Source organism: Oryctolagus cuniculus, chromosome 11, assembly GCF_051225735.1.
Source record: "Oryctolagus cuniculus isolate XC-2025 breed Fujian yellow rabbit chromosome 11, ASM5122573v1, whole genome shotgun sequence".
Taxonomy (NCBI): Eukaryota; Metazoa; Chordata; class Mammalia; order Lagomorpha; family Leporidae; genus Oryctolagus; species Oryctolagus cuniculus.
In genome coordinates this window covers 17689-42664 of record NC_142877.1, presented here as the reverse complement: position 1 = coordinate 42664, position 24976 = coordinate 17689, and the positions used below count along the sequence as shown (strand labels likewise).

At 53.5% G+C, this 24976-nt stretch overlaps 1 protein-coding gene across 3 annotated transcripts; it reads left to right on the top strand.

Moving 5' to 3' along the window:
- The first annotated feature begins 1854 nt into the window (after positions 1-1854).
- On the top strand, positions 1855-22008 carry PCMTD2 (protein-L-isoaspartate (D-aspartate) O-methyltransferase domain containing 2). 3 transcript variants are annotated; one of them, XM_070051568.2, is made up of 6 exons: positions 1855-2497; positions 5600-6008; positions 10762-10864; positions 13755-13926; positions 16589-16712; positions 19702-22008. In XM_070051568.2, exons 2-6 carry the CDS (start codon positions 5702-5704, stop codon positions 20079-20081), a joined length of 1086 nt encoding a protein of 361 aa, XP_069907669.1. In that variant the 5' UTR covers positions 1855-2497; positions 5600-5701; the 3' UTR covers positions 20082-22008. The 3 variants fall into 3 exon arrangements, with proteins under 3 accessions (XP_069907669.1, XP_069907670.1, XP_089162993.1); XM_070051569.2 differs by having other exon boundaries at positions 1898-2033; XM_089306867.1 differs by lacking the exon at positions 16589-16712 and having other exon boundaries at positions 1907-2497.
- The last annotated feature ends 2968 nt before the right edge of the window (positions 22009-24976 follow it).

The window sequence follows — 24976 nt, the reverse complement described above, 5'->3', positions numbered from 1 at the left end:
GTTCTCTCCCCTGCACACATATCCCTTGCTATTAACACTGATACACGACTCTGTTTTGACAAACACAGCACGTCACACAGCCACCATCAGTGTCACACACACCAGCTGCACTGCCTGAAAAGCCCCCTGTGCCCTACTGTGCACCCCCCTCTCCATACAACAATCCCTGGCAACTGCATACTACTCTGCTTCTACAGTTTTTTATTTTTTATTTTTAAGATTTATTTATTTGAAAGAGTTACACAAAGAGGAGAGACGTGGCGGGGGGGGGGGTGTCTTCCATCTGCTGGTTCACTCCCCAATTGGCAGCAATGACCAGAGCTGTGCTGATCCGAAGCCAGGAGCTTCTTCCTGGTCTCTCACGTGGGTACAGGGGCCCAAGGACTTGGGCCATCTTCTACTGCTTTACCAGGCCATAGCAGAGAGCTGGATCAGAAGAGGAGCAGCCCAGACATGAACTGGCGCCCATATGGGATGCCGGCGCTTCAGGGCAGGGCATTAATCTGCTGTGCCACAGTGTGCCCCCCCCTTAAAGATTTACCCTTCTCTTAATTTACTGAGAATTTTCTTCATGAAAGAATAGAGTTGCAGTTAAAAATGATTAATAAACTCTGAGCCATGCAGTGGAGCTGGCTGCACATCAAGTCCACTTACTGCCACTGTGCCACTTACAGAGTAAAACAGTAAACATTGTTTTTTTGCAGTAATTCAAATTTTAAAACTTTTAAAAGGGCCGTCTGCACGGAGGGACGTCTTGGTACTTGGGGTGTGGGCCCCCCAGACTCAGGGACAGTGTCCTGCACAGCAGGTCGCAGTTGCGGCTGCACAGCCTGTCTCCAGAGCTGCGGCGCCGCCCCCACTAACTGTGCTGCCCTGAATCCCACCTTCCGGGTGCTTGCAGTCTCCCGCCCAGAGCTGGCAGAGAAGGGGCTGAGCCCATAGGGGAACTGGGCTGTTTCCAAGAGACCCCCCCCCATTTCCATGAGCCCCAGGCCAATCACCATACCTATGTGAAACCCCCAAACGACCCAAGGAACAGACAGCAATGCCTTAAAAACCCTGGACGCTTCCTCAAAGCGTGTCCCCGCTGGGTCTCCTCTCGGACCACACGCTTTTTCTGTAGCTTGCCAATCAAAGTTTCTGCTCTTTGCAAATTGTTTCCCGGCTTTTAATTTCTATACTGAACTAAGGAAAAGAATCCATGAATCTCGCTGGGGCACCCGCCCTTCCCTCGGCGACCACTAATAGTAGTGGAAAGTCCCTGAAGCCGCTGAGTGCGGGCCCTGGGGTGCGGCGCCCCGCGGCCGGGAGGCCGGGGTTCCGCTCTGTACCTGCACTTCCCAACCGCCGCGAGGCCCTGGGCAGCAGCTGCGCTGAGCCTGCTGCATCCGCAGACGCAGGCACCAAAGCCCCCTGCCCGGGGCCGCGGCCAACGCCTGCGGCTCAGCAGCGCGGGGCCCCACCGCGCACCCGGCAGGAGGTCACTTCCAAGCTTTGCCTTCTACTAACCCTAACCCTACGCAGAGCCCGGCGACCCCAGGAACCGCAACCTCACGCCCGGAGCGCGGTCGAGCGCCCCTTCCCCAGCCCCACTGTGACGTCAACCGCCGACTCGGACCCTGGGCCAACGCTTTCCCCTGCCGCGGCGCCTGGGCTGGCGGGGACGCACGCCCCAAACACGCCTCGGCTACGCCCCCCGGACCCGACGTCAGCCAATCAGGACCCTACTGCCCCGTCAGGGTCCACCCGCCCTACCGCCCCGCCCCCGCGCTTCAGTCTGTCATTCCCGCCCTTTGACCTGTCACTCCACCGCCCCGGCCCGGCTCGCCCCGCCGCGCCGTTGCCCTGGAAGCCGGAGCCCTTGGCGCACGCGCAGTAGTGTCGCCGCGCGCGCAGACGCAGAAGCGGCGGCGGGTGTTTACGGCGGCCGGGGTCAGCGCGGTGCAGTAGCCGCTGGCGCGCGAGGGCTGCGCTGCAGGAGCTGCAGGTCGCGACCCGGGCCGCCCCAGGCTGCAGGCTGCCGCACTCCGGAGGTAGAGCGGCCGCTCCGCCCCTTGGTCCAGCCTGCTGCAGGCGGGCGCGGCCTTTTTGGGGGTGCCCCCCGCGGCTCCTGTCAGCAGCCCCCACCCCACTTTTCGCCTGCTACCGGGAGGCCGCGGTTCCTGTCTGTCTGCCCGCGTCCCTGCGGGCCCACCTGCCCCCGCCTGCTGCACCCCAAGACGAGTCGGGGTGCTCCCTGGGGCCTGCTCGGGAGGCGCCGGGGTCCGCTGGGGAGGGGAGGGGGAGTCGCGTCCCGGCCGCGGGGGCCTCGCGCGTCCGAGAGGAGCTGGGGCCGCGCCCCGTGGTTGAGCCTCCGCGGAGTCGCGCGCGCGCCCGTCCGGAGCTGCCTTCGACGCCCGCGGCGCGGGGCCCGGCGGCCGGCCAGCTCCGTGCGTTTGGCGACGTCTTGGCGAGGCCGCGGGAAGTCGCTGGGACGGGGCCGGCGTCTGTCCAGCAGGTACCGGCGGCGTGGTCCCCGGGCCGGGTGTGCGGGAGGGTGGTTGGGGTCCTGGTCTCCAGGCTTCCTTTGTCCGTTTCCCCTAAGAAGGGGCGTCCAGGCTGGAACGCTTTCCTCCAGGGGCCTCCGCCGAGCCTGCCCTGGGCCCGGTTCGCTCCCGTCCCCGTTACCGCCGTGCTGTGTGGATGAGGGCAGGCAGCGAGCCGGCAGCTCTTGGGCAGCCGTGGCCATTCAGCCTGCGGCCGGTGATGCACAGCCGCGACCCCGGAAGGGCTACAGCAGGAGAGCGCACGTCCTGACCGAGTGTCCAGCGCAGAGACAGGCAGGCAGGCAGAGCCAGGGTGCCGTCGGTAAGGGTGTGTTGGTCACTGGGAAGCCGGGGTGGTGTCCGAGACGACCAGGCTCAGCCCCCGGTGTGCCGCGTGCCCCAGGAGAGCTGGCCCACAGTCACCACCGCCAGGGGCTGTGAATGCTGCACCCCGAGGGTCCCTGTGTTTGGCAAGCTCAGGCCTCTGCCCAGTCCGGGGTCCTGACCCTGACCCTAATTGACCTCGGAAGGCAGTGGAGTTTGTGAGGCGGCTGTGGGGTATCCCTGTGGAAACGGCATAGCTGCTTCCTAAGAAGCGGTGCTTTCCATCTGGGAGGAACTTTGAAAGCAAGGAGGGGTCAAAACCAGGGCTAGGGACTTGGAGGCACACAGCGGCGTCGTGGAGGTCCCTTGGGAAGACAAGGGAGGGTGCTGAGGCAGAGTGAGAGCCGTGGCTGACCTGGCTCCCCTGACCCCACACTGAGGTGCTGGGGTCGGTGTCTTTTCCTACACACACCCCTGAGCGTCCCAGCTTCTGACAGGAGCCTAGATTCTGGGGTGACTGCCTGGGCTGGGGCTGCAGCTGCGGAAAGATGCGGCTCAGCCAGGATTAAACTTCACACCCTTGGCCACAGACTGGTCCAACAGGAGCTCTGAGACAGCTGAAGAGGGGTGAACAGTCAAGAATTGTATCGTCCTGGTGCTTTGGACGGCTAATGTTCGTCTGAAGTCTTGACTGTGAGAGGTTGTATGAAGCTGCACCTTCAGTTTCTGTTTGCCTGTTAGAGGAGCTGGGGACTGACCTGTGGTGGTCACCGTTGCTGGTGTGGGTGTGAGTGTGTGTGATGTCCCCCCGGGGTTTCTGTTGGCTTGTGAAGCACAGGCAAGCTTAAACTTTGCAGTGAGACAGGAGGGCAGGTCGTCCTGATTCCGCAGCGTCGGTGGTCCTGCAGGTGGGCTGGAGGGCATTTTCTCCAGCTGTGTCCTGTGTTTCATGAGACATTACTTTATTTTTGTTTTTTGTTTTTTTTTGTTTTTAATTTCATTTATTTGAAAGAATTACACAGAGAAAGGGACAGAGATCTTCCGTCTGCGAGTTCTCTCCCCAAATGGCTGCAGTGGCTGGGGCCAGGCCAGGCCAGAACCAGGAGCCAGGAGCTTCTTCCAGGTCTCCCACATGGGTGGCAGGGGCCCCAGCACTTGAGCCGTCTTCTGCTGCTTTCCCAGGCCTTTAGCAGGGAGCTGGATCAGAAGTGGAGCAGCCGGGACAACAACTGGTGCCTATGTGGGATGCCGGTACTGCAGGTGCCGGCCCTGCATTGCCTTGTGGTGTGGAGAGAAGGAGGAGACCCCATGAGGGCCTGTAGGGTTGGAAAGGATGTGTCTGTGCTGTGAGACCTGTCCACGTGACGGCATTGGCCTGTGGAACACCTGGGGGTGTCCGAGTGCTTGGGCTCAGGAGGGACAAAGGCTGCACTGTTTTTCCTTGAAGGCAGTTTGGGAGAGGGTAAGAAATGTACTCTGGGCCGGCGCCATGGCTCACTCGGTTAATCTTCCGCCTGCAGCGCCGGCATCCTATATGGGCGCTGGGTTCTAGGCCCAGTTGCTCCTCTTCCAGTCCGGCTCTCTGCTGTGGCCGGGAAGGCGGTGGGGCATGGCCCAAGTGCTTGGGCCTTGCACCCGCATGGGAGACCAGGAGGAAGCACCTGGCTCCTGGCTTCGGATTGACGCAGCGCCGGCCGTAGCAGCCATTTGGGGGGTGAACCAGCACAAGGAAGACTTTCTCTCTGTCTTCTCTCTCTCTCTCTCTCACTCACTCACTAACTCTGTCAAAATAAAAAAGAAAGAAAGAAAGAAAGAAATGTACTCTTAAAATGCTTTATCTTTAAAGAGCTGGGAGATGGCAGAGCACGCACATGGTGTCCTTGCAGTCGGACGCTGTGGGAGCAGTCCCTTCTGTCCAGTGTCAGCCTTGAGACTGACTTTGTGTTTGTTAAAGTAAGGTGTTTGTCACAATACCAGGGCGCTTGAAGAAGTTCATGGAAAAACTGAATTAAAAGATAATTTGGGAGCCGGCATTCTGGCACGGAGCATCAAGCTGCTGCCTGCAGCACCAGCATCTCAGAGTGACGGTTCAGGTCTTGGCTGCTCCCATCCAGCTCGCTGCTAACGCACTTGGGAAGGCAGCAGAAGGTGGCCCAAGTGCTTGGACACCCTTGCCCAAGTGGGAGATCTGGGTGGAGCTCCAGGCTCCTGGCTTTGGCTTGGTGCAGCCCTAGCTGTTACTGCTAGGCAGTAAACCAGCAGATGGAAGATCTTTTCCCCTTCAAATAAGAAAAATACATAATTTCACTGCAAAAAATGAAATATATAGTTTTTTCATAATGCATGTTTCCATGAACCTTTTGAAGGCCACTTGTTTGGTTTTCAAAATTTTTTTGCACAAAATAAACTTAACTCTTAATTCCATTTTCCAGAAATTTTTTTGAAGTATCTTCTTTGGGAAGAATTTGGTTGATGTCGTTTTTGTCTAAAATTTGGATATCAAAATATCCACAAGCAGGATTGAATGGCTTGCCCGAGTTGAGTGGGGATGTGTGTGTATGTTGGGTGTGGAGTTCCCGGAGAAGATATGGGATACTGTTTAACTTTGAATTTCAAGTAAATGTTGGATAATTTTGTAGTGTTTGCTGTTTACCTGAATCTCTAATGGGCCCGGGGTCTGTTCTTGGTCTGTTGTGCCTAGGGAGTGGGGCGGGCATTGACAAGGAGTGTTCCTCTGTTCTGTTTTCCAGAGAGCAGGATTCGAATTGGGTTTGAGCTGAGTCCTGGACCCTTGAAGTGAGCAGCTCTCTTGAAAACTTAGGTTGCAGCGCTGCCTGAGCGTGACCTTGGACATGGGAGGTGCTGTCAGCGCTGGGGCGGACAACGATGAGCTTATCGACAATCTGAAGGAGGCACAGTACATCCGGACCGAGCTGGTGGAACAGGCTTTCCGAGCTATCGATCGCGCGGATTATTATCTGGAAGAATTTAAAGACAATGCTTACAAAGACCTGGCGTGGAAGCATGGAAACATTCACCTCTCGGCACCATGCATCTACTCGGAGGTGATGGAAGCTCTGGACCTGCAGCCGGGACTCTCGTTTCTGAACCTGGGCAGTGGAACTGGGTACCTCAGCTCCATGGTGGGCCTCATCCTGGGTATGTCTGCCTTGGTGTAGGGGCATTTGCTTCCACACGAGTGTAGCCCTTTGGTGGCCTGCCCTGGTAGAGACCTAGACTTTTCCAGCCGTTACCTGACATGGTCACTGGGTGATGGGTGGAGGAAGGCTGGCCTGCATCTTACAGGCCCTGAGTTCTGCTCCTGTCCTGCAGTGGCCGGGGCTGGGCCGGAGCCAGAAACTCAGGTCTAGGTCTCTACCCAGGTGGGTGACAGGGACCCAGGTACTGGGGTCATAACCACTGCCTCTTAGGCTGCACACTAGCAGGAGATCAGAAGCAGAGCTGGGTGTCTTTAATTCATTCATTTGAAAGGCAGAGTTACAGAGAGAGAAAGAGAAAGAGATCTCCCATTCACTGGTTCACTCCCCAGATGGCCGCAGTGGTCAGCACTAAACCAGGAGCAGGGAAAAGCATCCAGGTCTCCCACAGGTGCAGGGGTCCCGGGCACTTAGGCCATCCTGGCCCAGTCCTGACTGTTGGGGAATGCACCAGTGGGTGGAGACCCTCTCAGTTTCTGTCTGCCTTTCAGGTAAAATAGGGGTGAGGGAGCTGTATAAGGATAGGAAGCACACCCTTGGAAAACGTAAAGTCTTCTGGAAATCAGTTCTTGAAGCAGTTGGTTTTGATGACGCTGAAAGGGCAGTACCTCCAGTCACTGGGCAGCTGAATGACCGGAAGGAAGGCTTCGCGGTTTCTCTCAGGTGAAGCCGTGAGGTCTGTTCTCGGTGTTCTGACCTGTCGGGAAACTGAAGGTGTGCTGAATTCCTACTTTGTGTAAAATGCTGGAGTGAGGGAGAAGCGGCTTTTCCTCTGAATGAAGTAGAGTGGTGTGGCCGGAGGAGGGATAGGAGTAGGGCCGCCAGGGCTAGCGCTGTGCCGGGAGCTGGGTGCCGGGTAGTGCTGGGCGGTACTGCTGCTCTGATGAACTCAGGGATGTCAACGGCATTTTTTTTTTAAAGATTTATTTTTTTATTTGAAAATAAGAGTTACACAGAGAGAGGAGAGGCAGAGAGAGAGAGAGAGGTCCTCCATCTGATGGCTCACTCCCCAGATGGCCGAAATGGCCAGAGCTGCACCGATCCGAAGCCAGGAGCCTCCTCCGGGTCTCCCACGTGGGCGCAGGGGCCCAAGGACTTGGGCCATCCTCCACTGCTCTCCCAGGCCACAGCAGAGAGCTGGATTGGAAGAGGAGCAGCCGGGACTAGAACCGGTGCCCATATGGGACGCCGGCACCTCAGGCCAGGGCGTTAACCCACTGCGCCACAGTGCCAGCCCCTTCCATGGCATTTTGACATTTGCTACCAAATAAGCACGGAGTTTGAATCTTGAGATTTCAAGGTGGTGTCTTCCACATCATAAAACATGCATTGAGCATTCTTTCCTTGTAGTTGTCAGTGGCACTTTAGAAAATCCACTAGTAACAGCTGATTTTTGTGCAAGTGGAATGAAAATTTGGGTTTCTCTTTAAGTTTGTAGTGTGGAATTTGGTGAAGCTTTGAGATGGATGGTCTGGCCTCAGGCCGTAGAGCGCCACCTTCACCGTCTTAATGGTAGGTTTCCGCATCAAAGCCGAGCGCTTTCTCACCTCCGTTTGTTGTGGGTCTAGGCTGCTGTGGTTCTGTGCTTGGAGAAGAGGCCGCAGGGCCGGTGTCCTTCCAGTTAACTGTGGTTCTCTCTGTTGTGCCTGAGGATCGGAGGAGCTGTGGCCAGCTGGCAGTTTGGGGGAACAGGGGTGACCACGCTAGGTTAGGAGGCACTGAAAAGAGCCGACTGCCTGGGAACCCCCAGAAGCAAGGGGCTGCGGTTTGGTGCTGTCGCTGCTCTGGGTCTTCTGCGCACTGGGAGTTTCGTGGATGTTGGAGGAAGGAAGCTGTGGTTTCTCGCGTGGTCAGTGCGACCTGCTGCTTTGAGGAGTCTGAAGGAAGTGACCTCAGCGCTGGTTCTCACAGTGGATGCTTGGCTGCACCGTGATGCCACTTCGTGCATGTTCCAAAGTGGAAACTGCAGGCCAGCTCGGGTCTGCAGACTTGAGGCTTGACATGGAAGCCCCGACCCTGACCCCCCCGGTCATCCCCAGGTCTGGCCTGGCTCCTGTGCTTGGTCTGTGGCCCCCTCTGCCCGCTTCCTGGGGCTGTCCTTGCTGTTGGTTCTTGTCTACGGGAGGGGCGGGGGGAGGTTCTGCATCAGAGCTGGTGTTTATGAAAGTGCCATGTGACGCGGGAGCTGCTTTGCCCCGGGGGGCCTCGTAGGTCTGGATCCCACCCGTGTCTTGGAGCTCTGCTGTTGGTGCCACCATCCTGCTTGTCATCTGTTTTAATGGGTGAGTTGAGGGCTCTCTGTTTTTACTTTGCCTGGGAATGAGGACCATGGATATACCTATTACTGGAATGGACCAATGGATATACCTGTCACTGGAATGATAGTGATGTAGAGCAGTTAATAAATAGCATGAGTAGATGAATAACCAGTCTCTGATTTCTGACAGAGTGCACCCATGCCAGACTAACAGGGCTGAAGTCAGTGAGTGGAAAGGGGCTTGAGGTTTGGAAAAATTTAAGATTTGATGTTGTAAACAGTGGAAGTGTGACTTTTCAAGTGCTTTGCTTAGAGAGTGTGCTCGGTGTGGAAGATGCAGAGAACAGAGTGGCAGGTTCAGTTGGCTAAATGGGGACCAGGAAGCCGTGGTCTGATGTGTCCGTGCTGTTCTGCAAGAAGGGACCAGAAACACCCAGGTGTCAGGGTGCAGAGATGTGGGGTGTGTGGACAGCTGCTTGCTTGTGAGTGTTTGAGTGAGGTTGCAGGGGCAGGGCCATGCTGTGTCTGTAGTGAGGTCACTGTGTCTGCAGTGAGGTCACACTGTGTAGTGAGGTCACACTGTGTAGTGAGGTCATACTGTGTACTGAGGTCACTGTGTCTGTACTGAGGTCACACTGTGTAGTGAGGTCACACTGTGGCTGTAGTGAGGTCACACTGTGTATTGAGGTCACTGTGGCTGTAGTGAGGTCACACTGTAGTGAGGTCACACTGTGGCTGTAGTGAGGTCACACTGTGGCTGTAGTGAGGTCACTGTGGCTGTACCGAAGTCACACTGTGGCTGTAGTGAGGTCACTGTGGCTGTACCGAGGTCACACTGTGGCTGTACTGAGGTCACACTGTGGCTGTAGTGAGGTCACACTGTGGCTGTAGTGAGGTCACACTGTGGCTGTAGTGAGGTCACTGTGGCTGTACCGAGGTCACACTGTGGCTGTAGTGAGGTCACTGTGGCTGTACCGAGGTCACACTGTGGCTGTACTGAGGTCACACTGTGGCTGTACCGAGGTCACACTGTGGCTGTAGTGAGGTCACACTGTGGCTGTAGGGAGGTCACTGTGGCTGTAGGGAGGTCACACTGTGTAGTGAGGTCACACTGTGGCTGTAATGAGGTCACTGTGTCTGCACTGAGGTCACACTATGTAGTGAGGTCACACTGTGGCTGTAGTGAGGTCACACTGTACTATAGTCTGTTGGTGGTGAATAAAGTTGTTGTGCCCTGTTGGAAACAGGAAAGGCAGGTGTGGCCTTTCCCATGTGTAACCGCCTGTGTTCAAGCCCCATCTCACGCAGGTGCAGAGCAGGACATGTGCCCAACCCCAGCGGCCCAGCGGTGCAGTGTCTCCCCCCACATAGAAGAGGTTTGCTTGTCTGTGACCTTCTTGAGAGGTTCCCTCCTGTGGGTTCTTTGTGCGCACCCAGATTTAACCCGGAAGCAGTTGTATAGAAGTACCACTTTCAGGCCGACGCCATGACTCAATAGGCTAATCCTCCGCCATGCGGCGCCGGCACACCAGGTTCTAGTCCCGGTCGGGGCGCCGGATTCTGTCCCGTTGCCCCTCTTCCAGGCCAGCTCTCTCCTATGGCCCGGGAGTGCAGTAGAGGATGGCCCAAGTGCTTGGGCCCTGCACCCGCATGGGAGACCAGGAAAAGCACCTGGCTCCTGCCATCAGATCAGCGCGGTGTGCCAGCCGCAGTGGCCATTGGAGGGTGAACCAATGGCAAAAGGAAGACCTTTCTCTCTTTCTCTCTCTCTCTCACTGTCCACTCTGCCTGTCAAAAAAAAAAAAAAAGAAAGAAAATTTAGAAGTACCACTTTCATGATTAAATTGGCTTGTCAGTTTTGTCAGTTTCGTTTCAAATTAGTTATAAATTTCCTTTGCTATAAAATGAAGTTTCATTGTGACTTGGAATCATAATTTCAATAATTAAAACTTCTGTTAGCATTATTGAAATGCTCACATCTGAGTGTTTTGGGGAATCTTCCTAAATTCTACCTCTGGAAAAAGATGAGGCCTGTGTTGGTTTCATTTACAGATACATGCTTCTGTTTAAAAATTTATTTACCTTTATTTGAAATAGAGAAAGAGAGCTCTCCCATGTACCTGCAGTGGTGGGGTTGGGCCAGGCCAAGCTGGGAGCCAGGAGTTCCCGCGGGATAGCTGAGCCACTACTCTGCCTCGGGCTGTGCCCCAGGCGACTGCTCGGCCAGACTTCCGTCCCTCGCTAGTGAGACCTGGTTCCTGACTTCCTTCTGCTTTCGAGAGATTGCTTAAATGTCTGACAGCAGAGCGGCCGGGCACCAGTCAGGTGGGCTGGCTCGGGTCAGGCCCAGCGTTGTGGCAAGCTCAGACACATGATAAGTCAGAGGTGTTGGCTGATGCCGTGGGGGCAGATGATCCGAGTTCTTGTCGTCCTGCAGGTCCTTTTGGTGTGAACCACGGAGTGGAGCTGCACTCAGACGTGATAGAGTACGCCGAGCAGAAGCTGGACTTCTTCATCAGAACAAGCGACAGCTTTGACAAGTAAGACCAGAGGCAGGAGGAAGCCGGGGTGCCCTGGTGCCAGGGTTTGTAAACTATGGCAGGTGGTCCTGTAAGACCAGAGGCAGGAGGAAGCCGGGGTGCCCTGGTGCCAGGGTTTGTAAACTGTGGCAGGTGGTCCTGTAAGACCAGAGGCAGGAGGAAGCCGGGGTGCCCTGGTGCCAGGGTTTGTAAACTGTGGCAGGTGGTCCTGTAAGACCAGAGGCAGGAGGAAGCCGGGGTGCCCTGGTGCCAGGGTTTGTAAACTGTGGCAGGTGGTCCTGTAAGACCAGAGGCAGGAGGAAGCCGGGGTGCCCTGGTGCCAGGGTTTATAAACTGTGGCAGGTGATCCTGGTTAAGTATGTACCTGATCTAATTTTAAATATTCTGAGTTCAAGGGCTTTAGACTTTTGTGACTATGGTACCTATATACTACTTATCACGTTGGTGGTTTTTCACTAAATATAATGGAGAAAAAAACGTTTTGCTGTTTTTAATATTTCCAATGTAGATCGCTTTTTGCCATCTGATTTTTTCTTTTTATTTATTTATTTTTTAAGATTTATTTATTTTATTTGAAAGTCAGAGTTAGAGAGAGAGAAAGAGAAAGAAAAGCCAGGAGCCAGGAGCTTCCCCTGGGTCTCCCACGTGGATGCAGGGGCCCAAGGACTTGGGCCATCTTCTACTGCTTTCTCAGGCCATAGCAGAGAGCTGGATCAGAAGTGTAGCAGCCAGATCTTAAACCGGCGCCATATGGGTTACTGGTGCTTCAGGCCACGGCGTTAACCCACTGTGCCACAGTGCTGGCCCCTAAATTTTTCTTTTTTTTTTAAAAAATTATTTATTTGAAAGAGATGAAGAAAGAGAAATCTTCTATCTGCTGGTTCACTCCCCAGATGGCTGCAATGGCTGGAGCTGGGCTGATCCAAAGCCAGGAGCTTCCTCCGGGTCTCCGACGTGGGTGTAGGGGCCCAAGCACTTGAGCCATTCCAGCAAATGGAAGATATTTCTTTCTCTCTTCTTCTACCTTTGCCTCTCTGAAACTCTGCCATTCAAATAAATAACTAAGTCTTTGAAAGAAATAATGTATATGGGGCCAGCGCTGTAGCATAGTGGGTGAAGTCACCGCCTGCAGTGCTGGCATCCCATTTGGGTGCCGGTTCAAGTCCCGGCTGCTCCACTTCTGATCCAGCTCTCTGCTATGGCCTAGGAAAGCAGTAGAAGATGGCCCAAGTCGTTGGGCCCCTGCACCCGCATGGGAGACCTGGAAGAAGCTCCTGGCACCTGGCTTTGGATCGGCGCAGCTCTGGCCATTGCAGCCATCTAGGGAATGAACCAGCAGATGGAAGACCTCTCTCTCTCTCTGCCTCTCCTTCTCTCTCTTTGTAATTGTGACTTTTAAGCAAAATAAATAAATAAATAAAAGAAATAGTGTATATTACTAGCTCTTGCTTTTTTTTTTTTTTTTTTTAAAGATTTATTTATCTATTTGAAAGGCAGAGTCAGAGAGAGCTTCCATCTGCTGGTACACTCCCCAGATGGCTGCAACAGCTGGAGCTGGGCTGATCTAAAGCCAGGAGCCAGGAGCTTCTTCTGGGTCTCCCAAATGGGGTACAGGAGTCCAGGCACTTGGGCCATCTTCTGCAGCTTTCTCAGGCAATTAGCAGGGAGCCGGATTCGAAGTGGATTGCTGGGTCTCAAACCAGCACCTATATGGGGTGCTGGCACTGCAGATGGTGGCTTTACCCACTGTGCCGTAGCACCAGCCCCTTGCCATTTTTTTAAATGGTGTTAAAGTTTTTATTTTAAGGATTGTAATTTTTAGAGAAACCAAATGTATTTTTCCCTTACCTCACTTGTTCTGTAGTAGATCCTGAATAAGATGAGTTATAAAAGCAAAGACGGTGATCAGAAATGGTTTTACATTTCACATTACTTGTTTTGTAATTTCTAGGGCCCAATTTTATGTTGGAGGCAGAGAGACAACCCCCATCTGTTGGTTCATTCTCCAGATGCCTGCCCACAGCGGTTGGGGCTGGGCTGGGAGCTCCGTCCAAGTCTTCCAATGGGTAGTGGGAACCCAGCTACTTGAGGCAGCACCTGGACAGGAAGCTTGACCCCAGGCACTCAGTGTGGGATGCAGGTGTCCCAGGTGGCATCCTAACTGCCTGCCCTACCTGTCTGTCTGTCTGTCTACCTATTTTTGAATCTTTCTTTGAGAAACTGACAGCTCTACCTGCTGGTTCATTCCCAAATGCTTGAAAATAGCCAGGCCAAGGCCAGGAGCCACGAACTCAAATTTAGGTCCCATGTGGGTGGCTGGACCCCGAGTACATGAGCCGTCACCTGCTGTCTCCCAGGGTTCACATCAGCAGGAATCTGGAGTCAGGAAACAGCCAGGACTTGAACTCAGTCATCTTAATATGGGATTTGTGGATCTTAACCCATGTCCTAACAGCTCAGCTAAATAGCCACCCCATTGCCATGGGATTTAGAATTGAAACGTGGTGAGGAGCTGGCATTGTGGCACCGTGGGCCGAGCTACCACCTGCAATGCTGGCGTCCCACATGAGCAGCGATTTGGGTCCTGGCTGCTCTACTTCTGATCCAGCTCCCTGCTGATGTGCCTGGGAAAAGCAGCAGATGATGGCTTTGGCCCTCGCCACCCATGTAGGTAACCCGGATGGAGCTCCTGGCTTCTGGTATCAGCCTGGCCAACCCCTGGCCGTTGTGACCATTTGGGGAGTGAACTAGTGGATGGAAGATCCATCTTCCTCTGTCTCGCCTCTCTCTGGAATTCTGCCTTTCATGTACATAAATCTTTAAGAAACAAAGTGGTTAGTGTGGATGTCGGTGCAGACTTGTCGGGGTGATGCATTTCGTTTACTTACAGGTTCGACTTCTGTGAGCCTTCCTTTGTCACTGGCAACTGCCTGGAGATCGCTCCAGATTGTTCTCAGTATGACCGTGTGTACTGTGGGGCTGGCGTGCAGAAGGAGCATGAAGAATACATGAAGAACCTGCTCAAAGTGGGAGGGATCCTCGTCATGCCCCTGGAGGAGAAGGTCAGAGTCTGCATAACTCAGGTTTCTGCTCACTGTTGGCCAAAGAGGGGCAGGGACGGGTGAGGGAACTTGGCAGGTCCTGTGGGTGCCCTAGGCAGGGCCCAGAGAGTGGACTCGGGCAGGCAGCCCAGAACCTGCACGGAGGCCCCTTCTCTCTCCCCTCCCTTCTCCACCTCCCCCATTCTCATTTATTATGTGTAAAGCTATTGGAATAGTTCTCTCTCAGTTATCAGTCTAATCGTGAGAGACCTCTAGCTGGTACTGTGCAGGGTTCTGTTACCTGGTGGGTATCCTGACCGTGTTTGATGTTTGGTTGTATGTTTGTGTGGGTTTCAGGCACTGTGGGAAAAGTAGATGAGAATATGTGAGCAGACGAGTCACCAGGAAGAACCTCCCTCAGTCAGCAAAGATCCAGAGAAAACAAATCACAAAGATTAAGAGACTGCAATTTTTTTTTATAAAAACGTTTATTAATTAGTTGAAAGAGCAACAGAGAGAGAGGAGGAAAGAGAAAGAATCTTTTATTTGCTGGTTCACTCCCGAATGGCCACAGTGGCCAGGGCTGAGCCAGGCTGAAGCCAGGAGTCGGGGTCTCCCATGCAGGTGCAGGGCCAAGCACTTGGGGCATCCTCTGCTTTCCCAGATGCTTTAGCAGGGAGCAGGATCGGAAGTGGAGCAGCCTAGGCTCCAACATATGCTCCGATGTGGAATGCTGTTGTCTCAGGTGGCCGCTTAACCCACTGCACCACAATGCTTGCCCCTAAACATTAGTGTTTATTTTGTCCAAAAAGTAATGTTTGCTTTAGAAAACCCAGAAAGTTGGGATGGTATAGTGGTGCAGCAGGTGTAGCCGCCTCTTGTGACACAGGCATCCCAACGTGGGCCCCTGTTTGTGTCCCGGCTGCTCCACTTTGGATGCAGCTTCCTGCTAATGGGTGGGAAAGCAGCGGAAGATGGCCCCTCCACCCACATAGGAGACCTGGAGGAAGCTTCTGGTTCCTGTCTTTGACCTGGGCTAATTTTCAGCAATCTGGGGAATGAACCAGCAGATGGAAGATGTCTTTGTCTGTAACTGACTTAAATAAATGATCTTAAGAAAAGAAAGAACAAAAATCCAGAAAGGAATTTAAGAAAAACTGCTCCCAGTCTCCACACTGTTAGTATGTGATTCTTTTTTCAAAATACGTATTTCTTTATTTGAAAGGCAGAGTGATGAGAGAGAGAGGGATCTTCCATATGCTGGTTCCCTCCCCAGTTGCCTGGACAGTGCGGTGTGGTCTCCCACGTGGGTGGCAGGGGCTAAGTACTTGTGCCTCTCTGCTGCCCTCCAAGGCGCATTAGCTGGGACTCTGACCAGCACTCCCGTCTGGGAAGCCCCTGTCGTAAGCACGGCTTAACCTTGAGAGTGTTTCAATGGTGGTCATCTGGCTTCTTTCTGGTTCTGTAAAAGCAGTTACTGGAAGGAGCCTCCACATACTTCTCTTTGTAAATATTCTTATCTGAATCTTGACCGCTGAGCTCCGGATACAACCGCATGCAGAAGTGCTTGGTTGGAGAGTGTGTGGTGTGAAACTTCAGAGGCGGTGCTGTTGGCTGCATAAAGAGGAACCAGTCCCCCCTTGCTGCCTGCCTAGCGTGCGTCAGGGCCGGCCCCTGTGTCTGCTGTGCGTGAAACATGGCTATAACGGTGTCTCACGTACACAAGTGATTCTGGGGACCTGCTGTGTTGAGAAGAGGTGTCAGGCTGGAGTGGACGGAGGTGAGGCCTCCAGGTTAATTTGAGGACGGTGGACGTCTTTACAGGATTTCTTCTGCTCATCTAGAATATGAAATTGGGATTTAATGGTTTCTTATGATTTCATACATCATTTACTGATCACATTTAGATATTTGCTATTCATTGTAACTAGGTATTCTCCTTCTCAGAGGGATTTTGAAAAATGATTTTGCTTGTGTACAAGAATGCAGTAACAGAATGCATGGCCGCTTAGTTCCTTTAGTTCTGAGACTCACGACATGAAATCTGGCTTAGATATTTTTAGAAAAGACTGGCGTTAATCTGAGCACAGCAGAGCTGACCAGAAATAGCACTGTGACCTGTTTAGGCCATCTGTTTAGGCCAAGTCACAGAGAACTGTCGAGAGCTGTAGCTGGATTCTCTGGTGCTCCTAATACTTTCATCAGGAAGTGCACTGCAGTGTAGGGGCCCCCGTTCCGGTGTGTCTTGGGAGTGGGCGTGTGCACACCTCAGGCCTTGTTTCCTGAGAGCGAGGAGAGTTGTTCAGCTGTGCAGAAAGCCCAGGGCTGGACGCGACTCCTGCAGACCCCCCCTTCCCCCCAAGCCCGTACTGACTTGAGCCCAGGGAGGTTGTCCTGATCCATCTACCGGTCATCGCCCCTTATTGCCCTTGAACTAGTTTCGCCATCTTACATGTTTCCTATAAGCAGAAGCTAGGTCTGAGGGCTTGAATATATTCAGGCTGAGCATTCTTGCAAAAATATTCATAAAGTAGATGTCACAAGGGGTCCATATTGTCGCATACTGCCAGCTGATTTTGCTTGCTGTGTCTGTATTCTCAGATGACATAGAGGAATGATTATTTACCTGTAAGCTGTCTGGCAGCCAAGGCTTTTGAATGTTCTTGTTTTGTTTTTGGAGTAGTTGACCAAGATAACGCGCACAGGTCCTTCTGCTTGGGAAACCAAGAAGATTCTGGCTGTGTCTTTCGCTCCTCTCATCCAGCCCTGCCGTTCAGAGTCAGGAAAACAAAGACTTGTCCAGCTACGTAAGTGTGCAAGTCTTATTTATTCATCAGCTTGATCTTTTATCTCAGAATTTGAAAGAAAGAATTTACAAAACACCTTTTGATATTAAAGAGCTTTTTCCCCCCGCCACTGAAGCTTTAAAATTCATAAGGGATTTTAAGCATTTGAGAAATTGCAAACTATTTGTGGCCTACCCTAGGTCGTTTTAGCCTTCTTTGAACCCTAAACACAATGGTCAGAGGTCATGCTGTCCCTAGCCGGGGACCCGTGTCAGAGGGGCACTCGGGCGGGGGCATTGACTGTTTGCCCCCTGCACTGAGATCTCGCATAGCTCGGTGGAGTGCGGGGGCCTGCAGAGCAGGGGGGGGGAATCTGTTCCCTGAGCACCTAGCACCTCCCCTGTGGGTATGCAGAGGACAGGAGAGCGCCTTCTAGGGCAGAGCCAGCAAGGAGCTGGCTTCAGGACCAACATTCGTGCTAATGTCGTGTGATTGCAACAACAACTCATATGGAAATGAGAGTTCTAGTTCACTTCATTTAAAATAAAACTGTTCTGCATGCTTTCTGATCATTTGGAAAATGGAAAAAAGTGGGTGGAAGAATAAAAATATGTGTAGTCCTACCACCCAAAGAAAATACCTTTTAGTGACTTCTTTCCAGAATTGTTTTTTTTGTTTTTTTTTTTAAAAGATTTGTTTATTTGAAAGGCAAAGTTACAGATAGAGAGAAGGAGACACACACACACACACACACACACACACACACAGATCTTTCATTTGCTGGTTCACTCACCAAATGGTTGCAATGGCTGGGCCTCGGCCAGGCTGTTGCCAGGAGCCAGGAGCTCCATCTCGGTCTCCACGTGGGTGCAAGGGCCCAAGAACGTGGCCATCTTCTACTGCTTTTCCAGGCCATTAGCAGGGAGCTGGCTGTGGCTTAACCCACTGTGCCCAGCGCGGGCCCCAGCACTGTTCTTGAGTCTGTGAGGAGCAGCTTGCCGAGCAGGTGCGCTCTGCCCTGCGCTCTGCCTCGCACAGGTCTTGGGGAAGAGGCGAAGCCCTTGGTGTTGGTAGTGAGCAGCAGCAGGGCTTAGTGGGGTCCAGAGGAGGAGCTGGTGCTCGTCCTTGTGGGTGAGAAGCAGCTCCCCAAAGGGAGGCAGGCCCAGTGTGAAACGCGTATTCCTCCTGTGTGGCGGGACTGGGCTGCCAGGTGCCTTCCGTTGAGAGGGTCATTGGGGCTGCAGAGAGCCCTAAGGAGCTGTGAGTGAAAGCCGCAAGGAGTCTGTGTCCTAGATAACCCTGATGGTCGGGTTAGGGTGAGTTTGTCAGATGCACGCCCCTAAAACCCCCCCAGAATGATGTCTTAGCAGATGCCGCCCTTGGGAAGGGGGCGCAGCCTCCAGGGCCCTAACAGAGTGGAGGAAGCAAGGCCCATTGGCGTGTCTGTGAGACGCGAGGTCTTCCTGGAAGCGAGTCTCAGTGGCACTCACGGCCGTGTGGTGAGCACCCCGAGTGCTCGGTGTGGAGGCGAAGGCTCAGAGCAGGGTGGGTGATGCTGCTCCTTCTCAGTTCCCTGCGCTGCTGGAGTCAGGGGTGAAGACGGGGTTAGAAAAACTGCAGAGGTGGCGCACGGCGAGCACATGTGGTTCCGACATGGACCTCGTGGTCAGCTCTCGAATTTGGTGGCCAGCCACAGATGCGAGGGCACAGCTAGTTAGGAGCTGCGGGAATTCTCCAGGCAGCAGGGTGTCCACAGTGGAAAGGATTCAGAATGCCCTGGGCCTTTCTGAGAAAGCTGTGCATTGCGTGTGGCAGACTTACTGGGGGCGTGGGGGCTCGCGGCTGGTCTGTTATTTAGGAGCTCAGAATGAATATAGAACCCAGGACGAGCATGCATCTGAGGAAACCGGAACCACAGGAGCCCCTGGGCTGGGTGGGGGAGCAGGAGGCAGGCCAGACGGAGCATGCGCCCCGGGGGACAGCGGGGCGGGCGGAGCTGCCCCAGGAGTGTGGTGGAGGCACAGCTGGGCCTCAGTGGCTGTGGGAGTAATCTCTCCAGGTGATGCGCTGAGGGAAGTAAAGATGATGGTGTTCAAGGAGGAAGCCGGGTGACGGGCGGGATGTACTCGGTGGTCAGGGTTGAGGAGGAGGGAGCTGTGGCAGCCGGACTTGCAGAAGGGACCCCTGGACGGGAAAGCAGCATGGCCCCTCTGAGGGCCTGGGAGCACAGTGGAGATCCGGACAGCACAGGAGCCCTCCCAATGTTTCGGACTTAACTCTTTGGACAGGTTGGGAACTCGGGGGAGAAAGGGATGCAGATTTTCAGTTTAGTGCATTTGAAGATCTGGCCACTAATTTCTTTCCCTTTGAGAAAAGCCCCTATATTGCTGCGTGTGTTTCCTACATTAGATGTGAATTTTAATCACCAAGTGTTCTTTCTCCTGTGTGCTTTGGAGTTTGGATTTGGGAGCCAGCATTGGGACAGTCCTGGCTCTGCTTCCTGCTGGTGCGCACCCTGGGAGGCAGCAGGTGGGGACTCAGGTGGGAGACACAGGTGGAATTCTGGGCTCCTGGTCTTGGGCTGTTGGGGGCATTTTGGGAGTGAACTGATGGATGCATGAGCTTTCTTTGTCTCTGCCTTTTCAAATTAAAGAACAAAATGAAACAAAACCCTTCTTGTAAACTTTGGATTTGTATTTCTCTAACAAGAAAAAGGAGCAGACATTCAGTTTGTAAATTGCTGTGGCTGTGTCACTAGGTGGGTGACACGTGAGTAGAAACAGACTTGCAGCCCAGGCTTTCATTCTGCCTATGTTTGCCTCCTTCCCTTTTCAGAGTTGAGGACTCGAGTCTTTAGCAAGTACCTTAGGACTGCAGGTTTGAGCACAGGGTGCCTTTTGCTTAGAAGACTGTAGATTCTTACAGCATGTCTGTAAGCACACCGAGGTAAATGGGTCAGGGCTCCTGGGTGGCCAGGCCTTGTGACAGACTCTCGCTCTCTGTGCCGCAGCACCACCAGCAGTCCGCAGCCTCCAGGACTTGGCACGCATTGCCATCCGGGGCACCATCAAGAAGGTCATTCACCAGGAAACAGCGAGCAGAAGTGGAAGTGGACTGAAGAATACGCCCAGGTTTAAGCGAAGGAGGGTTCGCCGCCGTCGCATGGAAACGATCGTTTTTTTGGACAAAGAGGTCTTTGCCAGTCGGATTTCCAGCCCCTCCGACGACAACAGCTGTGAAGACTCAGAAAAGGAGCGGCAGGAAGAGGAGGAGAAGGTGCTGCCCGACACAAAGCCGGACCCTCCTGTGAACTTCCTGCGCCAGAAGGTCCTGAGCCTGCCTCTGCCAGAGCCCCTGAAGTACTACCTGCTGTACTACAGGGAGAAATGAGGGCGCGAGGCCGGCTGCCTGCCGCTCCGTGCTGCCGAGGGTCAGCCGGGGTCGGGGCTGCGGCATCATGCCCATGGGTGTTTCTGTTCCTCCAGTTCTTGGTCGTCCTCTAAAACTGTGATGCAACCCTTGCCCAGCGACTGGGGGAAGGTGGAGTGTGACGGTCACGCACACAGGGTTGTCACCCAGGAAGAAGAACACTGAGGTTGAACCAAGCTGTAGCGCTCACAGGTGTGAGACGCAGCACGTGTCTACATGTGGGCGTCTCCTGGGGCAGACGCACCTGTGCCTGGGTCTGAATTTAGGGCCCGGAGGGGAACCGTCGTGGAGTGGTCCTCATTTTCAGTAAATGCACTAAATTTTCTATGAGTTGTCGATTGTGATTTTTGAGAGGATAATTTCTGATGGAGAGAGGAGGAATGAAAGCATCCAGCTGCTGGTTGTCTTTGTAGAAGTCTGAGACCTCCAATGAGGTTATTTTTTCTGATACTTTTTGTTATCCTGAAAGATCCATTGTCAAGTAATCCCTTAAAGAATATCCTAAGAAATGAAACAAGTTTGTGTGTATGTGTGAGCATCAAGCTGAATTGCTTTCAGCCTCACTGCAGGGTTGGTTCCTGCACAGCGCGAGATGGCGGTGGGTTTCCGGGGTGTGGCAGGCTCCGTCCTCAGGGCAGTGGACTGGGAGCCACGTGGCAATGGCCTGTGTGTCCTGTGATGTGAGTTTGCCATTTCTCTGTAATCTCATTAGAGCTCTGATTCATAGACTTTATCTTTTGTAATTCTGAGTGGAAAGAGAGTGGCTAGTTTTGTAGTTTCTCTTGAGAACAGATACCTGTGTTTTAGCAGCCCCGCCGCATTGGGACGCCTGACTCAGTGTCGTGAATCGTCTTCTCGAGCAGCGTGATTGGAAGGATGTTCTTGATTCCAAATAACGGTTTTCAAAACTGCTTTTTAACCCAAAGGAAAGCAAAGCATACATTCTAATGGGAAACCCAAATCCCAGGCTTTGATGTAGGATCAAGTGTGCGGAGTCTGTGATGAACCCTTAGCCTCTTGGAGCTGCCGGGGTTCAGTGTCTGCAGGGTCTCCGACTTGCCTGGATCGGCTTTACCACGCAGTGCCATCTGCACAGACAGCGAGGACACGGGAGCCACGTGAAGCCACGTGAAGGAAGCGGGCTCACAGCTGTGCTTTCCTTGTTCAGGCTCAGGGCACTTGGCAGTGCTTCGCAATCTGCAGAACCTTGCTGGCATGCAGCGTGCTCCGCACACCTGCCAGGTGGTGTGGTGTTACCTGGTGACTGCGCCTTTGCTGCTGATAGCAAATGGACTGCACTTTTTAAACCACACCTGTCGTCGTGGCGGATCGTAAGTCATTACAACGCGTAAGACATGTTTTTCCCTACCTGGTAATTTTTTCCAAGCATTTGTATTTATATGTTATCAACTTGTGATTTTTAAACCAGAATTGGGTTAATAATAGTTGTAATGTGTATGAAAAATGGTGTCAGTGTTTATATTGTAAAAATAGGGAAAACTAAGGAGGCTTTCCTGTACCCCACACCAGAGCTAGCAGAGAAGCCCGGCATAGGGCCTGTGCGCTAAGCCATGTTCTGCACAGTGCTGCCTTTTGTGTTTCAAGGAGTCTGTTTTCAGTGTGTGGCTTTTTCCTGAAAAGTAGTAAAGCCATTGACTAGTGCAGGACACATGTTAAATGAATAAGTATCACGTATGTAACGTAAGAAGCAAATGTGTACGTAGAGGTACTCCCGCTCATCCGGGACCTGGATGGGAAAAATCTGACCAGCTGGTATGAGGATAAACGCACACGGGGTCAGCAACGGGGTCGCACTCGTGTGGGGTCTAAACTGTGTGCTGTCCCAGTCTTACACAATAAAGCTGTCTCGCATCCTGCGTATTAGGGATTTGTGCTGCTGCCTGGCTCTGTAACAGGGTGGACCCAGGGGAGGTGTCACTTGAATTCTGAAGTGGTATTGGAGAGGCAGCTAGAAAAAGCGCCCAGTACCCAGGCAGCAGGGGCTTCCACAGCCTGGGCGACTTTGTGGCGTATCTCCCATCTTAAAGAATGTCTGAGGACATTTCGATGATGGCGGTGGTCTTCAGGGCAGTTTGCTTCCTGTGGTTTGTACGTGAGCTCTCCGGTGTCTGCTGTGTGGGGTCGTATGCCAGAGTTGAAGATGAAATTGCAGAGTTCAGGGACTTACATGAAAACTGCAAAGAGTTCATTGATGAACTGAAAATGATTGAAGGGTGTGAACTTAAGGGACAGACAGCAAGAGGCTAAATGATGTCACAGAAATGGGCAGGTAGAGGGGCCGGCACTGTGGTGTAGAAGTTTAAGCTGCCACCTGCAGTGCTGGCAGCCAACATGGTGCCGATTCGAGTCCTCGCTGCTCCACTTCCAATGCAGCTGCCTGCCAGTGGTGCTGGGGAGAGCAGCAGAGGATGGCCCAAGTCCTTGGGCCCCTGCACCCACGTCAGAGACCTGGAAGAAGCTGCTGGCCCCTGCCTGGCCCAGCCCTAGCTGTTGCAGCCATTTGGGGAATGGAGATCTCGTTCTCTCTCTCTCTTCTTCTGTCTGTATCTATGTTTTTCAAATAAATAAATACACCTTTTAAAAAAAGGGCAACCCTCCCTTGGCCTGCGCAAGGCCAGACTCCCTGCCGTCAACACTGGAGAGACCCGACTTGATCACCCAGCTCACAGCTGCGGCTTTGTCCGTCGTCAGTCGAATCTGCAGCAGGATCACAGGCGTGCGGGACTCACGGGTATCTGCTTCCTGGCACTCATAAGTGAGGGCAGATTCTAACCACGTGTTAATCCCTGAGACCAAGTGAACCATAATAGAAGCAATCAGGCGACACGACACCATGGGCTCACAGTTTCTGTCTAAAGAACAGTAGGTAAAACAGTTAAGCTGATTGTGCTTGTATCAGCGAGGGTTAGTGGGTTACGGCATTAGCAAGCATCGTGAGAAGTTAACAAATGTGTCCAGAGTGATGAGTGGATTGAGTGGAGCAGGTGGAGGTTTTGTGGACCACGGTGAGTGCTTGCTGCCCAGCAGGTGTCCACAGCGCTCTGGGTGGATCCCGGGAGCTTCCTGGCAGGTGCAGGTTGTTGGGACACACGGCCTTGTGAGACAAAGGGCAGAGACGTTTGCATCACTGCCCCGGACGGGTCCTCTGTGTGTGCTGCTCGAGTTAGTTTTCTGCAGTTACAGGTTTTTTCCCCAGTGTTAACAGGATAGCAGACATGAGTCCATGCTAGTTTTGTTACCGCAGTTTTGTGTCTCTGCAGATGCAGGCCTTAAATTTTTTCTTAAAAAAAAAAAGGTTTTATTTATTTATTTGAGAGGTAGTTACAGACAGAGGGAGAGACAGAGAGAAAGGTCTTCTTTCCATTGGTTCACCCCCAAAATGGCCGCTACGGCCAGAGTGCTGCGCCAATCCGAAGCCAGGAGCCAGGTGCTTCTGGTCTCCCATGGGGTGCAGGGCCCAAGCACTTGGGCCATCCTCCACTGCACTCCCGGGCCACAGCAGAGAGCTGGCCTGGAAGAGGGGCAACTGGGACAGAATCCAGCACCCTGACCGGGACTAGAACCCCAGGTGCCAGCGCCACAGGCAGAGGATTAGCCTAGTGAGCCATGGCGCCAGCCCTAAACAAACGTTCTATTCGGGCCGGCGCCGCGGCTCAATAGGCTAATCCTCCGCCTAGCGGCGCCGGCACACCGGGTTCTAGTCCCGGTCGGGGCGCCGGATTCTGTCCCGGTTGCCCCTCTTCCAGGCCAGCCCTCTGCCTGTGGCCAGGGAGTGCAGTGGAGGATGGCCCAGGTGCTTGGGCCCTGCACCCCATGGGAGACCAGGAAAAGCACCTGGCTCCTGGCTCCTGCCATCGGATCAGCGCGGTGCGCCGGCCGCAGCGCGCCGGCCACGGCGGCCATTGGAGGGTGAACCAACGGCAAAGGAAGACCTTTCTCTCTGTCTCTCTCTCTCTCTCACTGTCCACTCTGCCTGTCAAAAAAAAAAAAAAAAAAAAAAAAAAAAAAAAAAAAAAAAAAAAAAAACAACGTTCTATTCCGTTAAATTAAAGCTGGATCTTTTGAACTCTGCTTTTAGTTACTTTACCGCGAATCCTGACGTTTGTGCCAGGATGTAGAGACCTCAGCCCTCTGGCCCCCGGCTAGCATCGCACGCGAGTTCTGCACCCATGGTTGCGTCAGTCCACAGACATTGCGTTTCCAGTCTGTTAAGCAGCATTAGGGTGGGCCCTGTCCTCTGCCCTTTGCCCGGTGACTTCCTCAGGGTAAAATATTGGAAACTCAATTTCTAGGAGAGCTGTGGTAGCCCAAGGTGTGCACTGGGGGTCCGAGGGGTGTCCATGACTGGCCCATTTCAGCGCGGAGCTGGACTGGTGGTCGTCAGCAGCTGACCCAGACATCGGTTCTGTGTAGAAGCTCCCATGCTGTATGAGGCAGACTCAGGCACGAAAACCCTCCCTCCTGTAGGGCTGTGCGTGTGAGCACCAAGGGACACTTGGGAGACCTGAGGGTGGGGGTTGGGGGAACAGGAAAGCTTGACTGAGGTTGGGGAGGGGCATTGGGGGTGGGGAGGGACGGTGCAGTGAGAACAGAAGCCCCCAAGTCCCAGAGGCCATCACTGCTCACCTGTGGCCCTGCTGTCCGTGGCACTTCTCCGGCTTGGAGGAGGACGAGGTGACTGGCACCTGCTTCCCAGGACCCCTGGTGTGCTGCCAGCAGGTTGTGAGGGTGGGAGAACAGCCCCCTGCCCACCTGCTGCAGGGGGGCTGCGTCCCCCACCAGACCAGCTGCCCGAGACTCAGAGCCTTGTTGCGGGAGGGGTGGGATGTGTGTGC

What these genes read in the sequence shown, in the direction of transcription:
- PCMTD2 (XM_070051568.2), top strand. Translation starts at nt 5,702, where the DNA reads ATGGGAGGTGCTGTCAGCGCTGGGGCGGACAACGATGAGCTTATCGAC. An exon ending in ACAAGCGACAGCTTTGACAA is followed by an intron (nt 10,865 to 13,754) that starts GTAAGACCAGAG and finishes GTTTACTTACAG; the next exon opens with GTTCGACTTCTGTGAGCCTT. An exon ending in TCATGCCCCTGGAGGAGAAG is followed by an intron (nt 13,927 to 16,588) that starts GTCAGAGTCTGC and finishes TTTTTGGAGTAG; the next exon opens with TTGACCAAGATAACGCGCAC.